This window comes from Parus major, chromosome 6 (genome assembly GCF_001522545.3).
Source record: "Parus major isolate Abel chromosome 6, Parus_major1.1, whole genome shotgun sequence".
Lineage (NCBI taxonomy): Eukaryota > Metazoa > Chordata > Aves > Passeriformes > Paridae > Parus > Parus major.
The window spans coordinates 31,624,339-31,644,410 of NC_031775.1; the positions used below are offsets into that span (position 1 = coordinate 31,624,339).

Sequence of the window (20,072 nt, forward strand, 5' to 3'; positions counted from 1 at the left end):
TCCATCACAATGACTTTTTACACAATTAAACAATTTTAAATCCTAGAATCCTGGAAATACTTCCATCAAAATGTATCTTAAAGATCATCCAGTTCCACCCCAGCCATGGCAGGGACACCTTCCCCTGTCCCAGCTGCTCCAGCCCCAATGTCCAGCCTGGCCTTGGGCACTGCCAGGGATCCAGGGGCAGCCCCAGCTGCTCTGGGAATTCCATCCCAGCCCCTCCTCACCCTGCCAGGAGCAATCCCTGCCCAAAATCCCATCCAGCCCTGCCCTCTGGCACTGGGAGCCATTCATTCCTCTTGTTCTGTCACTCCACACCTTTGTAAAGATTCCTTCATCTTCCTTGTCTTTTTTAAAAGCAGATTTGACACAATTCTTTCTCTGCTGACTCTTTCCCGAGGTTGAGGACAGAGTGAAGATCAGAAGTGTTTTTCTCCTTTGAGCCAATTCATGACAAAGGGTGAGGTGGCACTGCAGGGATTTAGAGAATTTGTGGATGTGGCAGCTGGGGACACGGGGTAGTGATGGGTTTGGCAGTGCTGGGGTGATGGCTGGACTCGATGATCCTGAAAGGTTTTTCCAACCTAAATGATTCTGTGTTTCTGTGATTCTGTGTTTGACACTTCCTTATCTCAAAGTCACCCACTAAAATCAGATCCTTCGTGTGGGAAGTTCTCAGTTCACTTTCCCAATCCTTAATCCACTCACAGTAGATAAGAAATATTCTTTTCCACAAAATGATGATCTCTATGCATTTTAGTGACCTGACTGGCTGATGTCTCTTTTTGAGTATCAAGTATTTCTGAGGAAATCAGAGGTATTAAGATACAGCATTTACTGTTTTCCCCTTTCCTGTAGATCAGAGCTTGGAGCACAGAATCCAGAATTGTTTGGGTTGGCAAAGCCCTCTGAGATCATCGATTCCAACCATAACACCTTGAGCTCCTCTCTGTAACTGCCCATACAGTGAGAAGGAGTCAGCTCCTCAGGGCATCCTCCATTGAGGGATCCCTGAAGATCAGCACAAACAGAAGAAAACAAACCTTGTTCTTAATTAAATTCATTGAGATGAACCCCATCCAAAGCAATTTCACAGCCTTACAAAACTGGTCAAAGCAAGGAGGTGCACACAGAGCTCCCAAACTCTGGGATAGCATCCAAGCTTTCCTGCTCTCTGTCAGAACTTATTTTTCTCTGTGCTTTTCATAAATTGCAAATATTTCCCTTATCTTTTGTCACAACCAAGCTCTTTTCTCAGATGGAAATAGTTTTGATGCAAATGCTCTCAAGAAACTGGACAGACTCAATTCTGTGCATCCCCTCAGAGCTCATGCATATCCAAAGACCTGTTCCATCATCCCCTGACCAATCCCATTCCTGCAGTCACACAAATATGGCACAAAGAGGGGGAAAAACACCTGGACAGGTGAATGGGGTCATGGGCTCCAAGGGTGGCTGTGGGAGGAACGAGCAGTGGGGTAGGAGAAGATGAAGAAAGCAGCAGGTAGCACTGAGAAACTGCAGAGCAGCAGGGGAGAAAGTCCTTTCACTCAGGCAGCCAAGAAATCAGATGGATAGAGGGGAAAAAGTGGGGAGCTAAGCCACAGGAAGAACCTGAATGGAAAACAGATTATCTCATTAAATCACCTTTTAAATTAAAATAGTTTACTGGCCAGCAGTAAACAGAGAAGAGGAGAGGAAAGGAGGAAAGAGTTTCTGCTCATCCATGGCAGCATCACAGTGGGAGATAATTTGCCTTCATATCTAGAAATGGTCTGTGCAGCAAATGTGTGTTGTGAAGCCAAACAGCTCCACCGTCAAATTGCTCAAGCCAATGCTGTGTCCCCAGGAGGGACCATCTGCTGCTGCTGGGCTCCCCAAAATCAGCAGGAATCATCAGGGGGGTCAAAATGGGCTGTAGGGGAGGAGGGTAAAACAGTGGAGAGCAGAGTGAGGGCAGGAGAAGGCTCCAAGTCACATCTCCTCTCTAACTCAGAATATTGATCTGAGCACAAGAAAGAAGAGCTGCCTGGAGTATTCACACTCCATTTACTCCTAACTACCAGACTAGCTCTCCATGGATATTGGCTTCCAAGTGTAAGTACAGCAACCTTCAAGAATGGACAATTAAACTCCAGGAAATTTCTTACACGTTGTGCAAATGGAGAAAACCTTCCCTTCTAGCACCACTTCCCTGCTAAAAGAAATACCACCAGTGGAATCCTCCCAACAAGGCCTGGGGGATCCCTGTGAAGATGTGGATTAGGGGAAAAGGAAAAGAAATGCATGAACAAAACTATTTTTTTGTTTGAGGCCTAAAATTAGAAAAAGGGGATGGGTGCTTGTTAATATTTTATGATGAAAGGTTGCCTTGAGAAAGAATTCGAAAATCCCCACGATTCCTGATGAAATTCAAGAATAAAAGCAACACGTCCTTCCTGCATGAAAAATGTCTTTGTGGATCTGGTTCTAATATTCTAACTAAATCTTAATCCTTATTAGATTCACAGTATGGTGGGGTTTGTTTTTTGGGGTTTTTTTTTGTGGTAGTTAATTAAGGCAATAAAAAAGGTGTGTCTTTTTCTTGTCTAACACTGAAAGCAATCAGAATAAGAACAGAGTCAATTTGCTGAAGTCTTTCTTCCAGCTCCCTCTTGAATTAACCTTTCCCTTTCAAAGGTGCATACAGGTGGAGCCAATCCTCAGGAAAACAGAGCAAAGCAAACCAGACAGGGGCTCCAAAAATCAGCTCCCTCCTCCTCAAAGCAGCTCTCAGTTACTTTAACAAAAGCAGATGCAAATGATATTTAGGAATTTAAAAAAAAAGAACAAGGCAAAGGTACTTAAAGGTAAGATCACAGCATTTCACTCTGTACACCCTGGACCCGTTTTTAATATTCTGTGTGGGGAATTAGGGCTGTTACTCTCATTAAGACTATCTGGAATTGTATATCTAAATCCCCACCAACCCAACTTGAAATATATATGCCCCACTGAGAATAGCCAGAATTGCAACTGGATGACCAGAAATAGATGTTTTTTCTATTATCCCAGCTGAGGAAAAGCTTTAAAACTAATGAACAAAGACATGCAAGTGTAATGCTTTGGGAGATATGGGAGAGCAAAACTCAAAGAAACAGCGAGCAGAATGGCTCCATTAAAAATTCAGCCAGTAGAGATTGTAGTTGTAAAAGTTCAGCTGCTCACAGAAGCAAATTTAAGGAACAAAATCATAATTACATCTGGAGAAGAGTCATTTTTGCCCTGTGCAAGAAAGATGACAACAGCTCAATTTTTAAATTATGACTTAGTGAAAACCGTACAATATTGGAGGAGTTAAAAATATTCTGTAAAACCAAGGGTAAGTTTTCAAAAGGTCCTTTAAAAAAAAAAAAAAGAAAAAAAAAGAAAGAAAGAATCCTTGATCTTGGAATAAAATAAGTATATTGTTTTACTGTAAAGTATCTTTTTACATTTCCCCCTCTCTCCCTTCAGGGGGTTTTGCTAACGGGAAGTGACCCTGCATTACAGCAGTTAAACAGCAAGGTTAAACTTGCCTTTCCTTGAGACACACACAATCCAGGCAAACATCCCCTGTTCCATTGTTACTGCTTTTTTTTCCCCCATTTCACTTTACAGCAGGATAATTCAGCTTTTCATCCTTGCATATAACACTCTCCCCAGTGTTCCAGTGTGGATTTCTGATGATTTGTCACAAAGTGCTTCTTTGAAACTGGCCTAAGTTCATTTTAGCAGAGGCAGGGCTGCAAATCCTCCCCGGCCACCAAGTCAGGCCGAGAGGTGGCTGGGGAGGGGACACTCAGAGCTGATTCCCTGAGTGTCCCTAATGAAATCAGCCACCAGCACTGGAGGTAGCTTTACATTACAGACCACCTGCTGGGGGCTTTGTTTTAATTTAATAAAAGCACCACATCCTGAGCTGCTGAGCTCTCCTGGACCTCCATGCTGGGAGCTGATGCTGACAGTATCCCAAGCAGAGAGGAGCAGGAATTAACATTCCTTAAATGTAAGAAACTTCTGCCTCCTTCAAGATTTAGGCCCAGTTGTAAAGACCCACACGTGCCTCAAGCAGCCATCCATAATCCCAAGCAAGACTCCAGCCTCTGACAAAGACTGATGGCTCATCCCTTATCATGAATCAAGGGTTGGCACAGCTGAGCCATGCAATCTTAGATGTGAGCAAACAGAGCACATCATCTCAACAGCCTGCTAACCCAGAGAAATGGAAACATTGAGAGCCATGACAGAGTTATTAGTTATGCCAGGGTTTGTCAAGGGATGCAAGATAGGACGGAGGATTTATTTTTCAGATCGCTGCCGAGGAAAAGGCATCACTTGTAATCGGTCAACGAGCTGCAGTCCACCAGGGGTGCCACGAAATTCACATGTTTTGACTGAAATTCCTGCTGACCAGCAATGAGACTTTTGTCCCAAACTGCCTCCTGACGCTTCTCAAATGATTCATTTGCAAGAGGCAGCATCAGCTGCTGCTCAACATTAACATCCATGGAAACTACCTGAGTTCCTGGTAGTGTAGCCCTGCCCACTCTCCCTGTTCAAAATGAGATGTTTAACGAGGTCTCGATTCACCTCTCAATAAAAACCTGGGAATGGATCCTGAGAAAAAGGGCTGGGCCCTCTCCTCAGCTCCATTCTCAGAGCTGTCAAGATCCAAAGTCAAGGTAACTTTGCTGGCCTGAAGAGAGAGGCTCAGCCAGCCCATTCCTCCCTATGAATGTGTCATTGCACCTGTATTAATGCTTCTTCAAACAGCCCTGCCTGGCAGGGATAAAGCTTAATTATCTCAGCTGTATCAATAACACCTCAAGTTAACAGTCTAGATTAAAAAATTATCTCTAACAAAAACCTTCTCTTTTTCCTAGCTACCTCTTTTGGGTTGTTGCTTTTTTTTTTTCACCACATTGACAGCTGTGGCCACATTTCTCAGAAGGAAGAGGCTTTCTTTTGGCAAAAGCTAATATTTGACTGTAGGAAGTTGTAATCATTTAAAACAGAAAGTGTACCTAAGAGCTGTTAGGCTTCAAACCTATAATCAGTCCTAAGTAGGAAAAGCTTCTAAATGTCAAGAAACAGCTTGTTTACAGAAGGCTTTGAGCAAAATTAGTACAGTGGCTTCAGAGCAAACAATCCCAAACCCAGCTAATCACCAGCCCCTAACAATCAGCCTCTACCTGCTGAAGGCCAACTTATTTTCTCAAAGCACTTTGCAAATAGTTAATTGACCTTCTCCCTTGGTGTTAAACAAGGGAACACCAATTATTCTGGGAATGGAATAGGGACCGAGGTGCTGCACCCAGTCTGGCTGCCACAGAGAGCTTTGGTGGAAGAAGGGTTAGCAGTGGCTGCACCAGCAAAACCCTGCAATGGAACAGCCTCCAATTGCACCAGGGCAGGTTTGGGATGGGCAGCAGGAAAACTGTGTTTGCTGACAGAGTGGTTAATCCCAGAAACAGGCTTCCCAGGTGGAGTCAGCATCCCTGGAAATGTTCCAAAGCGTGGTAGATGTGGCACTTGGTGATATGGTTTAGCTGACATGGTGGTGCTGGACTTGGTGATCTTGGAGAGCTTTTTCCAGCCTTAATGATCCTGTGATTCTGTGAGAAGGAAACATTCCTGCCTGGCACCTGCAGGACATCACCTTGCACTCGGAATCATGAGAAGGTACAATTGCAGCAGAATATTTTAGTGGGCATCTAATAACCAACCCACCCACACGATTTGAGGTGACTGCTCGCACCAGTGAGCTCCCAATATCCAGCTGCTCGACTACAGTGTTTGTATATTTTACTAACATTTTTTCCTTTTCCCTCCTATGAGCTGGGAGAGGATGAAAGGAAAGAATATTTACTGTTGTACTTTTGAGATATTCCCTGTAACAGCCACAGACCCAAAACCTCCGAGTTAGAAATCCATGTTTGCATTTCCAGGATGTCATGCTAGAAGCTATCAGACGCTATTGTAGTGACTCAAGGAGTAATCTGATGCAGTGTGACTTGAAAAAAAAAAAATGTTCAGGATGATTCAGAACACTTAAATGGTGATTTGCAGGGTAAAAAAGGCATGGACCACTTGGAATTCTCATCATGTCCAAGGCACCTAGTTCAGCGCTTTCTGATAATTTACCGCAGCCAGGCTGAGCCAAGTATTCATTTCACAGACTGCACAAGAGTCGTTCCTAGTTTAAACCAAGTGTGAATTAGGGGAAAATGAGGCTCTTTACTCCAGTGGCATAATGCAGTCACCGAATCCACAGAGCCCATCTCTTTTAATCATTATTTTAATGATTCTGGTATTGCCACCTCTGCTTGCCCGGAGTGCTAACGAGTGACTTGTGCCCTCCAGTCTTTCACTTCAAATTGTCTCACATTCTTACCAACTGTGACAGCTCCAGATAGAAATGTCACCGAATCACAGAATCATAGAATGGTGTAGGCTGGAAAAGACCTTTAGATCGTGGAATCCAAAATGGAAAAGAGTGGAAGAATCAAACCCCCAGTTTTCATATGCTGAACTTTAACTTGGATCTTCAGACAACATGAACATCTTTGGGAAAGTCTAATTTATAAGTTTCACTCATGAAAATGTGTTCTGTATCATCAGGAACAGGGCAGACATCCTTCTATCTTCAAGAGAAACAATGGCCTTTCTACCCAACAGCTTCATTGCTATGTCCCATAACAGAAAACTGAGCCTTTAATCCTCAAAAGGCATTTCCTGAAGGAAACTTCAAATCCAGTCAAATTATTTTATGATCATGCCCTTAAACACACAAAATCAAACAAAAACCTCTACAAGAAAACTCCAAAGAAACAAACAAACCCCAAGAAAATCCAACCATGCCAGTCTGCTTGTTGCCTTAAACCACAGAGAAATTGATAAAGAAAGATTGGTTCTAGATCAGGATCAGGAATCAGATCAGGAAAATGATCTCAGCCAGGGCCACAGTGACATTACAATGCTGTCACTGAAATCCAGCTTTGGCTCACACAGCCCTGAGCATCGCCCTTCTCCCTTGCTGACATCATTGCCCACAGCCTCCAGGGGTAGCCTTGCCTCCATATGGCAGGACAGAAGGTCACCACATCTGCCTTCTGATTTAATAAATAAATAGTTTAAAGGAGTGGAATATCAAAGAATACCCCTCCTGCTGATCCCTTCCTTCTCCTACACCCTTTGTCCCACCAGATGATGGTGAAGGCAGCAGAGACAGAGAGCAGAGCTGAAGAGCTGGTACCCCAAAAATGCAACAGGACCCTCCAGGAAAGAACAGGCATCCCCTTCCTTCTACAAAGGAATTAAAAAGCTCCAAGATAAAGAGAGGCAACTTCTCTGGCCCATCACAAAGGGTGGGGTCTGTCTCAAAGGCTGGCAGCATCTTCCAGAGTCACCTGTAACAGGATTGCCAGTTCCTCACTTGAGTTTTCAACACCTGAAATGATTGAATCCTCATTTTCTGGGGATGCAGCACGTGAAGGTCACACATCAGAGTAACCCGGACCCAATGACACAGAATGTCTAGACTAAGGAAAATTGACAGCCTCCTCCATTTTAAATTTATCCCAGATGAAGTGAGACATCAAAGGAGCTCTTTTTAATGGGCTTTTTGGCATGTGGTCCTTTGTTCTTAACAAGTCAGCACCAGCTGCTGTGTCCATAATGCCAAGTCAGATTCCTGGCTGGTGTAAATCAGTGTCACTCCTCTGCAGGCAGAGATTTCAGTTGGTTGACATCAGCTGAAGATTTGGCTCCTTGTGCTTAGCAGGTGCAAGCTAAAGTAAAATCTCCTGTGCCATATTTCATATTCCTCCTGTCTTCACCACCAATTCTGCTGCACACATTTGCAGGGTGGAGAGTTAATTAGCATCAGCTGGAGCTGCTCAAGTTTCTATACAATAAATTCCATATTGTCAGGAACTGCTTTCCTCTAATTATATCTTGTTCATGTATATATATATATATATATATTTACACACATACAAATCTTGTACTCTGGCTTTGCATGGTCACTTTCCCATAAACAGAAGATGAGGTGAGAACACCAGATGGGCCACATTCCTTCATCATAGCATTTCAAATACTACTTAATTAATGAAAGTAAATATTACTTATAGCCTTCAGATTTCCTGGTTAGCCCGTTCTGACTACCAGGCTGATATATTAGTTTAAGGGTGACCCACAAGATTTTCTTGATACATAAATGTCTCAAATATCTGGAGCACTTCAGTGTGTATTTAAAACAAAAATATATTTTTGCTTTGCAGGTAACATCTTATCAAAATCCCACAGCACCAGCTGTTCTGATTTTACTCCAGTATGGGTAGGAATATACATACATGCATCAAAAAATTAAAATAAATGTTCAAACAAATTGAAGTCTAGTTATTTACCCATTAAGAATGTGCTGCTGACTCCAGCACTTGTTAATAAATATGTTCAAGAAGGAAAAAGAAGTCTGTAATCATCTGGGGCCATTCAACACACCCAAAGACCAGATCCCCTCTCAGTTTCCTCCACTCGCTGCCTTGGGTTGTTTTAATTAAGCAAATTACGCTTTCAAGTCACCTGCCACGCTCTTTGGGAAAAGGTACAAGCAGCTACATTACTGAGCCTCTGATGTGTCCCGTTCACTGCTGTGACTCTGTCCTTCCTCTCCCAAGCTTTTCATGTGTGAACTCTGAGAAAGGAATGTTGGGAGTGCTTCCCTGGACACCCCAGGACATCTCCCAGGGTTCAGGCACTGCTGAGCACGTTCATCACAGCCACGCCATTGTGCGTCATCACCTCCCGCTGCTGACTCCAGCACGGAACCGTGGAATCCGTCAGGCTGGAAAAGACCTTTGCATTTCTTGGGCCCAACCATTCCTCCAGCACTGCCAAGGCCACCACTGACCCATGTTCCCAAGTGCCACATGCACATGGCTTTAGAAACCCTCTAAGGATTGGGGACTCTACCACTGCCCTGGGCAGCTGTGCCAGGGCTGGACAAACCTTTCCATGAGGGAATTTTCCCCAACACCCAAAGTACATCACCCCTGGCCCAGCCTGAGGCCATTCCCTCTCCTCCTGTCTCTGTTCCTTGGGATAAGATCCCAAATCCCCACAGCTGTCCCCTCCTGGCAGGGAGTTGTACAGAGCCAGAAATTCCCCCTGAGCCTCCTTTGCTCCAGGCTGAGCCCCTTCCCAGCTCCGTTCCCTTCCCTGGACACACTCCAGCCCCTCAATGTCTCTCTTGTCCAAGACTAACCCCAGGATGAAGGGATTATCACTGCCCTGGTCTTATGGCCACACTATGGCTGATGATTATTCTGTAACCTATTCTATTATTCTGATGTCCCTAATTTTGGGTGGCTTTCATGGGACTGCGATTCACAATTTCCCTTTTTGTCATCTCCTCCCGCCCTCCTTGCACATCTGCCCCTCATCTCAGGGCAGTGGAATCCAACACCCACCATCCAGACTGGATTCACTCTCCACCTCAGCTGTTATTCCTTAATATCTCTCCACATCAGCTTTGGGTATGACAACAAAACATGAATAAAAGTGTAGAGGTGAGCAGGAAATATTTTGGTTTAGAAAACAGCTGAGATGTGTGAAGGCGCTCAGGCATGACGAAGTTTACTGTTATCTAAGCTCAAATGGATAAATTTAGATGTTGGCATTTATAACCTTCCCTAGAAAAGTGATAATATTATTTAATCAAGAGGTCAAAAATAATTTAAAATTGTCCCATTTTCTTCTTTTTCTCCTTTTTAATGATTCAGCCTAGAGCCCAGTAGGTAATAGATAGTGAAAGATGGATGGAGAACTAGATATTCATGGGGAATATGTTCTTCATGAAAGGTAGGTGAGAAATTAAGATTAAAAATGTTCCTGTCTTCAGCAGCAACAAGACTAATCTTTTCATTTCTAACTTACCTTGTATTTATGAGACATCAGCTGCAGACAGGAAAGGAAATTGCAGCATTGCCTGAAAAGCAGCGTTAGCAAGTTCTGACAGCTTGTTAAAAGCCGTGACCAAAGGCAGGGTGATGCACATCGATCACCCGTGACAGGGACCTCGTGGAGCTTGGCCTGGGCTGGCCCTTGGCCATATCTCTGAGGTGGGTGCCTCATGGGGCCCCCAGTGGGACCCTTCACACGTTCCTGCAGCTGCCCAAGGGATGGAAATGTTGGCCACTCACTAAAAATAAACACAGCTCTGTCCTACAGCTCGGTCCTCCCACGGTTCAAGTCTGACTTCATGTATAACATGGATTTTCCAGCACTTACAATCCAATTTCTTGCCAGATAATGGAAGTAAAGACCCAAAGCAGTGGAGCCAATAGAAGATACAGTCCACAGTGGGGAAATATCATATTCCATCCTTGGGATGCTCTAGCATGAACCATGGCTTTGAACTCTGAGTCCCAGAGATTTGGATTTCCAAGTGTAATTCCCATCCACGAGCAGAGCCCAAGATTTACATTTCATTAATAATCCCAAAGCATCCTTTTCATATGTGGCACATGGTGGAAATATATAACTCTGGAAATTACCTGGCCCAGCCTCTTGCTGAAAGAAGGGCCTTAGATTAAGTTATCCAGGTCCATGTAAAGCCAACTCTTGAACAGTTGGATTTGGATGTGAAATAATATGAGTAATACAGTAAGTAAGAATCATCATGGCTGCAGTGAAGTCACACAAAAGATTAGGAAAAAGACACTCCAAAGAGGCCATGACTCAACTGGGCCTATAGGAAACAGCAAACCCAGCACCTGTAAAGCAGAGAAATATTTGGGTGTTCATTCCAACTCAGATCCTAATAAAGCAACCTATACATCCTGGAAAAGGCATTTACAGATTCCATACAGAGAAGTGTAGCCTTGAAAGTAATTTTTCTTTTTCTTCTTTTTTTTTTTCAGCATAGTGATGTTATTACCACTTGTGTTTCTGCTGGCAGGAAGCTCTTGCCTACAGCTGCAAACCAATATAAACTGCAACTTTCTGGGTCATCAGAAATGTAATGGACAAAGTGCTCTCTGCAGTTACCTCATCCATAAGATAACTGCTAAAGCACGAACACTGTGGCAAAACTTGTTCACTGTCCATTCTTTGCTGCTTCTCCCTTCTTTTTAAACACTTCATTTCACAAACATTTCATTGCATAAACATGGAGCAGAGCAAAGCTTAATGGGAACGGGTTTGAATTAGTAAACAACAGAGGAGAAAATATCCAAAAGAACTGGGAATCTAGAATGGGATAAAAGTTCTTCTCCAAAAGGGTTGTCCAGTCCTAGAGGGATTTAAAGGCCCTTTGGATGTGGCACTTGGGGACATGGGTCACTGGTGGCCTTGGCAGTGCTGGGGGCTGGTTTGACTGGATGATCTTAAAGATCTTTTCAAACTTCAATGATTTTGTGATTGATAATCTCATACCAATACTTCTCCTCACTTCACCCATTCCAGAAGTAAAAAGGACTCAGTTTTTTCGTTTCTCCAAGGTTAAAATCACACAATTCCCTCTCATTTTAAGGACCAGCGTGGATGTCCCATGCATTTTACCAGGTTTCTGTGATCTGTCCCGTTAATAGCTCATTACTTGGATGATCCTGCTGAGAAAGGCTGTGGCTTTGGAGCATTATTCTGGTTGTTTATACAAATTTCACACAGGAAAGTTGTAGTAAGCTGATAAACATCTCCTTACACATTACAAAGGGTCTCAGCAAGAGAAATGTGTATCTTTACCTTCTACATTATGGCCCACACAAAAGGTGGAAGCAGTTAAAAAGGTAACACTTCCCATGTTTATTTACACCTATAGTCTTGTGTACACAAATGGTGGAAGTCCTTTATCACAAACCAGTACTTCTCAGCTCCTTACTTCACCGATTTCCTCCTTCCAATGGAACTATGGAACCAAGAGCAGCCTCCCAATTCACTTTCTAATTATTTCTAGTAAAAGTGGTTCTTCCATGCCACCATGGCATCACTAAGCCCAGGGAAAGCTCAGTTTTAAATCTGGTTTATCACAGAGAAACCTTAGATGGTATTGAACAAAGCCTGCAATAATAATGCTCCCCATGAAGTGATGTTCCCTGATATTTAAAATCACAATGTATGCAACGAAATGTTTCATTTGCTGGTGCCATCCCTTTATAATTCTATCCCAAACCCCTTAGCACTGGTTGGCATCTTCCCTCTCCTGCTCCCCACTGTGCCTTCTCCCCTCCAACACCACACAGCCTGGATTATGCTTAGGAAAACAGAGGAATATTTTATCTCAGGCTCTGCCCCTGCAGGAACAATTCCATTGATTTCAGGCATGGGAAAGGGAGAGCAGCAGAGACTGCAAGGAGTTTGCACCTTGCCCAGCCCTGGAGGCAGCGTGAGGCTTCTCATCTTTCTGTTTCCTTCCACTCCACACTGCGGGGATGGAGGTACAAAGGAGCCTTAGGAAGTGGCTCATGTTCATGCACTGACCCTTAGATCAAAAGGGCCATATAAGAACAGGATAATTGCAATTAAATGTAGCCCAAGGCTGCAGGATACAGAGGGGGTAAGTTTAATCTTTGTGCTTTTGGTAAAAAACAGACTCCACTCATCGACAATCTTCCCATCCACCTTGGATGGAAAGGCAATAAACTCAGCTGTGGTTATCCAAGTGTGCTGGAAAATCCCAGTGCAGCAGGAGCTGCACCACTCTGGCAGGAGGCAGTCCCCAGGGCTCCCTCTCCCTCCCCCAGGAGCAACGCTGCAAAGAACATTTTATGTCTGTAAAATGACTGGAAAGGTTGGAAACAAATGTGTTCAAGATTTGCAAACCTTTTACCTGGTTCCATTAAGTATAAAAGCCTGGGCTTATTACTGTAGCCTTCTAAATAAAAGCTGAAAACAAGATCATTTTTAATTGCAAGGAGCACAAAACCAAGCTCAGCGCAGTCATCTCCTTCTTAATTTCACACCTTGAAATTCAGTCCTTATTCAAAGATAAACCTAATTATTTTCGGGGGATAAGCACTTGCAGGTTTCTGGGAGAATAATAAAAAAATAGTGTTATGGATGGTTAAAAAAGAGGTTTAATGCAGAAAACACAGGGGGATTTTTCTCTCCCAGCTGATGAGCAGCACGCATCACTAGCATGGCAAATATTCATGGCAGTGCTGGAGCTGGAAACCTCTGGGTTGTGCTCTAACTCCCTGAGCCTCTGCAGAAGCAAGGATTGCTGTTATCTGCTCTCACAGAACCACTGTGGTGGGGCTGCTCCAGCCTGAACCTCTGCTCCACCAGCCTGAGATTTATGGAAATGACTTACCTGCCTCATTGCTGGATTTGGGGATTTGGAGGGAAAACACACTGTGGTGGCTGCCAGGCTGCTCATCCTCTTCCTTTGTGGCTGCTGCCTTGTGAGGTCCTCTGGGAATCTCCACAAATGCTGGAAGTCCTGAGGCAAAGACACTTTGCAAAGGGTATTTACTGCCCAAATGTTCTTCCTTTGTTTTCTCCTCCCTAATGACCTTATTTCCCGTGAAGTCTGTGCTCAGGTGTGATCTGAGCCGAGCCCCGTTTGCTCCAGGGAGCTTCCTTGGAGCTCTCTCCTCCATGGGCTCTCCATTAGCTATGCCATCTACTCCATCTGCTGTTAATCCGGACAAACTGCACTTCAGGCTCAAGGACAACGTGGATCTATAAATTTTTTGGCATTTAACTCGAGGTTGGTCAATGCACACATTGAGTGACTTGTCTAAGTAATAGATGGTGTTTGGACATGGCTGAGACACCTGGAGCTGGACACGGGAGGTGAATGAAGGTGGCATTTTCTCCTTCCCATCACTGCTTTGAAGACCCACGCCATCCTCCTTGATTCCAGGGTCAAAAAGCTGCTTTTGGGGTTCTTCACCTAATGAAGGAGGTTGGTTTGCATTGGCTGGGGGAGGCCAGCGCTCGAGGACAGCAGGGACTTTGCTGGATGTGGGGGACACGGTGTTGGGCTCTTGGCCAGCCCCAATGCCATGTGCCAGGTCCCCAGAGCCCACAGGGACACGCCTGGCTGTGACAGTGATGGAGGCAAAGCCTTTCTGCTGCCTTGGACACTGCCTTGGACTGGGAGAGTCGGTTGGTGACATGGTGTCTTCTGGGGATGCCTGGATCTCTAATCGGCTGGGAAGCACCAAAAATGTTCTGCTAACGATGGCAGAGACTTGGGTAGGCAATGATGGCTTTGTGTGACACGCTCTGGGCTGGGGGATCAGGGCCTGCATAGGCAGAGAGGGCTGGTTTCCTCTGGATTTATCTTCATCAATCACTGCAATGATTACTGGTGAAATCAATGCTGTGTTCTGGGAAGGCAGAGATTCCTGCAGATGAAAAGATTCCTGGTTATCACCACACTCCATCATCCTGTGTGCAACTGTTTCTCCTCCACCATCTATCACAGGAGACAGTTTTGTTCAAGATCTCTTGTTAACTTTCTATTCATAATAACTTTTTTGTCATTTAAAAATGCACACTCTTGAAATCAGCTCTGAATTGTCTGGGAGGCTTCAATGAAAACTTTATCACTCTGGTAAAGGAAAAAATATTAAAATTTAAAACTTTTATTCCATAGTATTATTTTGAGTATTTAACTCATCCCCACGGATGGGATTGGTGGGTGTTTAAAAGTGGACATGGCAAAGACAGTTGCCATTTTCAGACTATAAACTCCTCTTTCATGATGACCTGCTGGACTTTAAAATGCATTTAAGTATATTATGGATCACTGGCCTGTGACATCACATGCTGCAAAGGACATGTGTGGACCAGGGACATGACAGCTTTACAACCTCACTGGTTGTAGGCATGAAAAACTCCCCAAAAAAGTGATGCAGTTACTCACAAAGGCTCTGGGTATTATTTTAATTAATTAATTCCCTCTTTGTTATGATTCCTTGGTGACACCTGCCAGTGATGTACAAACACATATGTACAAGATTGATTGACAGTGGCCAGAGACTGACAGTGGCCCAGATTAATTTTTCCATCCATGACAGGAAACATTCATCTTAACAGACCACACCTTACCTCCCTGGAGGTGACAAAGGAGGTGCTTTTATGTTCCAGCTCTCTGACAAAGAGTAGACCTGAGTTTAAAGGCTCCTGCTATTATTATCTACCCTGCTGGGCCCATAAGTCCTGTGCAATAAAGCATCTGGCCCAATCTCATTGCTGCTGTAAATTGACTGATTAGATTGCTCCTGCCCTGTGTTCCCAGATCTATTGATCCTCATAGAGAAAAACCAAAACAAGCACAACACTGAACTGGCATGCAGAATCTGAGGATTAGCCCATTCTGTGTTTAGGTGCCACCGACTCCTGCTTGTTGGGAACTCACCCCAGTCCTAGCTGAGTGTCTCTATCAATGGATATTCAACTCCAGGACTCAACAAGGGCTTCAAAAAACAGGATATTGTCCTTCCTCCAGGAGGACTGTGAGGCTGACAGTGCTATGACCTCCCTGGTGCCACAGTCACCCTTCCCAGGGCTGGGGTGACACCACAACAAAGCCCATGGGGAGCTGATGTTTAAGGACTCTTCCAACTCAAACCGCTCTGTGATTCTGAGCCCCTATGAAACCATCCCTGTGTTCCTCCTCCGTGCAGGAAAACATCACCAGAAACAGTTCCTTTCTATCTCTTGGGAAGGAGCCTCTTGGGAACCCAAATGGGCAGAGGTAGATCAAGAGTTTATTAACGAGGTGAAATGCCAGATAAATTTTATCAACTCTTTAAACCAGCTGCCTGTGGTTTGGACAATTCAATAATTTCACAGCCTCAGGGAAAGCATTTTCTTCCTCCTCTGTTTCTTTCATGGTTTGTAACAACATTTGCCTCATATTTTCTTCACTTCATTTACTTCTACCTCCAGGTTTAAGACCTTTGCATGCCTTCCAAAACTCTCAACTTCCCCCAGATTTCTACAGGGCACCAAAGAAGAATGTTCCTTGAGAGACTTTATTTTGGATACATCTCTCATGCTCCAGTAGTTAATTTGACATTTATTTCTTCTGTTGAGGGCTGCACAGATGGAGACATCCTGCATGAGTCCAAAGGCATGTCAGAAACACTCCTGATTAGCTACAAACTCATGCACCAATATTTTAAATTATTTACTTTTCCCTTTTTCTGTTGAAAATATGTATTATTTCCTCCTCCCAATCTTTAGAAAAGAAATAGATCTTTCAGGTTTGCCCAGCTGATCCTGTGCTTGTTTGGAGCTTTCAAGCTTCGCTGCATCTTGTGAAAAAAATACACACACACACATCCAAAGTAATTGTGTTGAGCTGAAAACCTCAGGCTTTATCCTGAGGACATATCAGGCAGAGTGTACTGATATTTGGGATATTTCTTGATTTAGTCTCATGGGGGTTTCTTACAACTTCTTTTCCCCAGCAATGCAATTTTTTTCCCCTCACCAACACTTAACCATCATTTTATTTGGCTTTTCTGCTGCCTAAGCTAAGCTTAGCTAAACAAAACCAAGTCCAAACATACTGCTCAGCAATCTGTGATTGTTTTTTAAACCCTCCTGCATTCTGCTGACTGCTCCCCAAACACAATTTATTTATTTTACCTTGGTAGGGCTCGATTTTCCCTGCACACCACTCTCCCGCTGAAGGCCCATGCATGTCCTCTGACCATCAGGGCCCCAGCGCTTTTGTGTCACCCCTGGGGAAAAACACAGAGAAAGGAATGTTATTGTCAGTGTTCTGGAGGAGATGAGTTAGAAAATGTGCTTTTAAATGGAGTGCAGCAGGAGGGAAAGAGTCCTGGAAATGATCTGATTGCCCTGGGATCTGTTTCTCCTCCTCCACAGTGGCGGCTCTCAGAACACCCCTGGGATCCTGCTGCCAGGATTTGGGCAGTCCCACACTGTGTCCAGGGCCCATCCAAAGCTTCACTGGCTCTGCTTTTGATTTCCATGGCTTCAGGCATGACTGTGGAGGGACTGGGGAAGCTGGGAAATGTGGATTTCTACAAACCCCTTGTTTTGTGCTCTCTGCAGGACAGGGAGCACAGACAGCCCACTGCCACTGAGTCACCTTCACAGTTAAAGAGCTACAGTGATTCCAAATCACATCCACAAATTCTGTTCCATCACAACATTCCCAGTTCAGTGAGAACTGTTCCACCAGCACCTCAACCTCAGCTTTTGTCACGGGTTGTTTTGTGAGAGCACTGTTCTATCCCTGCAGCTTTTTACATGGAGCTAATTTCCATTTAACACAGTCTGGGCTATTGCACTGATGCATTACGTCTGCTGTCAGCTGCTTTGCCAGAAATTACGTTACTTTCTAGTTTGTATTAAGCATCCAAAATTAATTTTCAGAAATTCTCCACTTGGACTGAAATATCTTGATGTTCCTGGCTGTTGTTTTACAGCAACATGTCACATCACTGGTAAGACCTTTTGTATTATTTTTCTTCCACCCAGGCAGGCTGCCACAGGAGAAAATTTTTTGCTAAGCAGAATTTCAGTTTATGTGTTACATTATATTAACAAAGGAATATAAATCAGCTCTACTTTAGGAACTTATTAAACCATGCCCACCACAACAGAATTCATCTCCTTGGGTGAAGGGGAAGAGGAGGAGGATATCAGATTTATCCCTCAAGAAATCTTTAGTCCCACCATGACATTTAGAGGGTGTTTGATGAGCTTTGTTGTTTTAATAAGGTACACTAAAATATACTTTAATGCTTCCCTAGCATAACTCCAAGGTGCCAATGCCACCATGTACATCCCTGGCAGGCATGAAGGAAGATGTTTGTTTTTGTCATTGAGCAGCAGAGAGTTCAGAGCCACAGAGCAAACAGCTGGACTCCTTAGCCACAGAGTGGGGAAAACCAGAATGCAGAAAACAGCCAGAGCAGAGGGCTCACTCCGTGGTTCTTGGCAAAGGAACAATGCTGGGCTGCAGTCAGTGCAAGGCAGGGAACCTGGTGTGGCACTGGAAACTGCTGAGACACCCTTGGAGACAGCTCCTCGCCCTGTCGTGGTGCTGTGAGGAGCAGCAAGGGACAGAATCCTCCTCTGCTGCTGGGGAAGCCTCATGGAAAGGTTATTTCCAGTGTATCAGTGTTGTGGTGAATTACACATGGGCACCTTCATGGTGAAGAGCAGCCACCTGTGCCCTTACTTATTTTTAAAAATTACTAAATAGGGAATAACCTGCAGAGAGGGGTAAAGAAGAAATTATTGGATTAAGATATTAATAGAAATTTGATTAAAAAAATGTAATTAAAGCAACAACTTCCACTAAGTTATCAATATTTTTCTGAAATGCTTTGCAGTAAGAACCCCACAGTTAGATCAAGGAGGAAACTACAACAGGAGATCATCAACTTCTGACTGTCAACTGGTGCACAAGGAAATCCAGAGGCAGGCCAGGGATAAATCAGATCCTACACGTTCATTCCTCCATGAATTTCATTCAAATGCATTTCCAGCATTAGAGAAATACTGAGGACTACAGGGTCAAAGAAGAGCAAGTTGTCAAAGTCCACTCTGTGTACTGCACATAATAAGTAAATTATTCTTATCCAAGGAGCCTCCCGAGATTAGCAATAATCTGTGGGTAGAACCTTCCAATATCCCACAGATCCCTTGGAATAGACTGGGAAATTCTTGCCTGTCTAACCTTAAAAAGTAGCTGTTTCTGGAGCAGGAGAGGCAGGAAGAATCAAGGGAAGAAGAAGAAGAATAAGATATATTTCTTTCCTTTGCTACATCATCCACAGTGGAGTTTTGCATTGCTGTTTGTACCCTGTCCTGTGCAAGGACATTCTCATATTGCTATAGGAATCCTACAGCTGGAAAACACTCAAACTTTTGGCAGTGTATTTGCTGAGACAGATTAAATGGCATTGGTGGCAAAAGCACTGGCATTTATCATGGTATTATTAAATCTGTCATTGGAAGCTTCACATTTGTTAATTCATGTTAAGAGAACAAGCAAAAAAAAACCTGCAAACCTTTAAAAAGAGCTTGAATCTGTGTTTGCAATGAAGGCACTACAGGGAGCACAAGGCTTTAGCTGAGATGTGTCACATGCCGAGCATTCAAATTCTCACTGCTGACAAAACACATCACCCTGGAACCCTTGAATGCAAAGTTCACTTTTTCCCTGGTGCGAAAGCATGAAAGAAATGGCATTTCAAGTACTTTCCATCTCTGTGGGGAAAAGGAGAAACTTATCTCTCTTCCAGCTGAAATCCTGAGGGTCAGTTTAACCTCTCCAGATCTTCCCTTCCCACCACTTCAGATTAAAAATGGGAGATGCCGTGAGGAGCAGAGGAGCAACTGCTGGCCCATGACCTCTGTCCTATGACATCCTCACTCTTTTTCATTTTCTCCCCTCACAAATCCTGTTTGTTGAACCAAATGCTGCGCTCCTTGGCAAGGCATCTGGACATCCGGCTGCAGCCCAGGGTTTTCCTAATTACGGAGTGCAGCTGGAACCGATTCCCCCAGTCTCGAGTGCCTGGATCCTGCCTCGGGCCAACTGGCAGCTGCCTCAGATAATGGTTCAGAAAAGATGTACTTGTAAATCAGCTGCTGAAGCCCAGATCGATGGCAAAGGTGAGGGTGCTGCTGAGGAACCGCGGCCTGGGAATGTTTGGCAGGCCCAGGACAGCCCCACACGGAGCCAGCTCAGGTTTTGTGCAGAACTTGGGACTCAGTGTGAAAACCGTGGAAAATGCTGGTTTCAGGTCTTTGCCAGGCTGGGGGACACTGATGACAAACCAGATGTGACAAGGATATTGAGGGGCTGGAGCGTGTCCAGGGAAGGGAAGGAAGCTGGGAAAGGGCTGGAGGATTCCTGAGGAGCTGGGAAGGGGCTGGAGAATTCCTGAGGGAGCTGGGAAGGGGCTGGAGAATTCCTGAGGAGCTGGGAAGGGGCTGGAGAATTCCTGAGGGAGCTGGGAAGGGGTTGGAGAATTCCTGAGGGAGCTGGGAAGGGGCTGGAGAATTCCTGAGGGAGCTGGGAAGGGGCTGGAGAATTCCTGAGG

At 44.3% G+C, this 20,072-nt stretch overlaps 1 protein-coding gene across 3 annotated transcripts in view; it reads right to left on the reverse strand.

Moving 5' to 3' along the window:
- C6H10orf90 (chromosome 6 C10orf90 homolog) overlaps positions 1–20,072 on the reverse strand; it is a 93,582-nt gene that overhangs the window by 13,585 nt on the left and 59,925 nt on the right. For all 3 annotated transcript variants that reach the window (XM_015633837.3, XM_015633836.3, XM_015633839.3), the window contains exons 2-3: positions 16,633–16,727; positions 13,337–14,378 (exon numbers count right to left, since the gene is read on the reverse strand). In XM_015633837.3, the coding sequence (XP_015489323.1) occupies positions 13,337–14,378; positions 16,633–16,683 (1,093 nt within the window). In that variant the 5' untranslated portion in view covers positions 16,684–16,727. The remainder of the gene's footprint in view (positions 1–13,336; positions 14,379–16,632; positions 16,728–20,072) is intronic.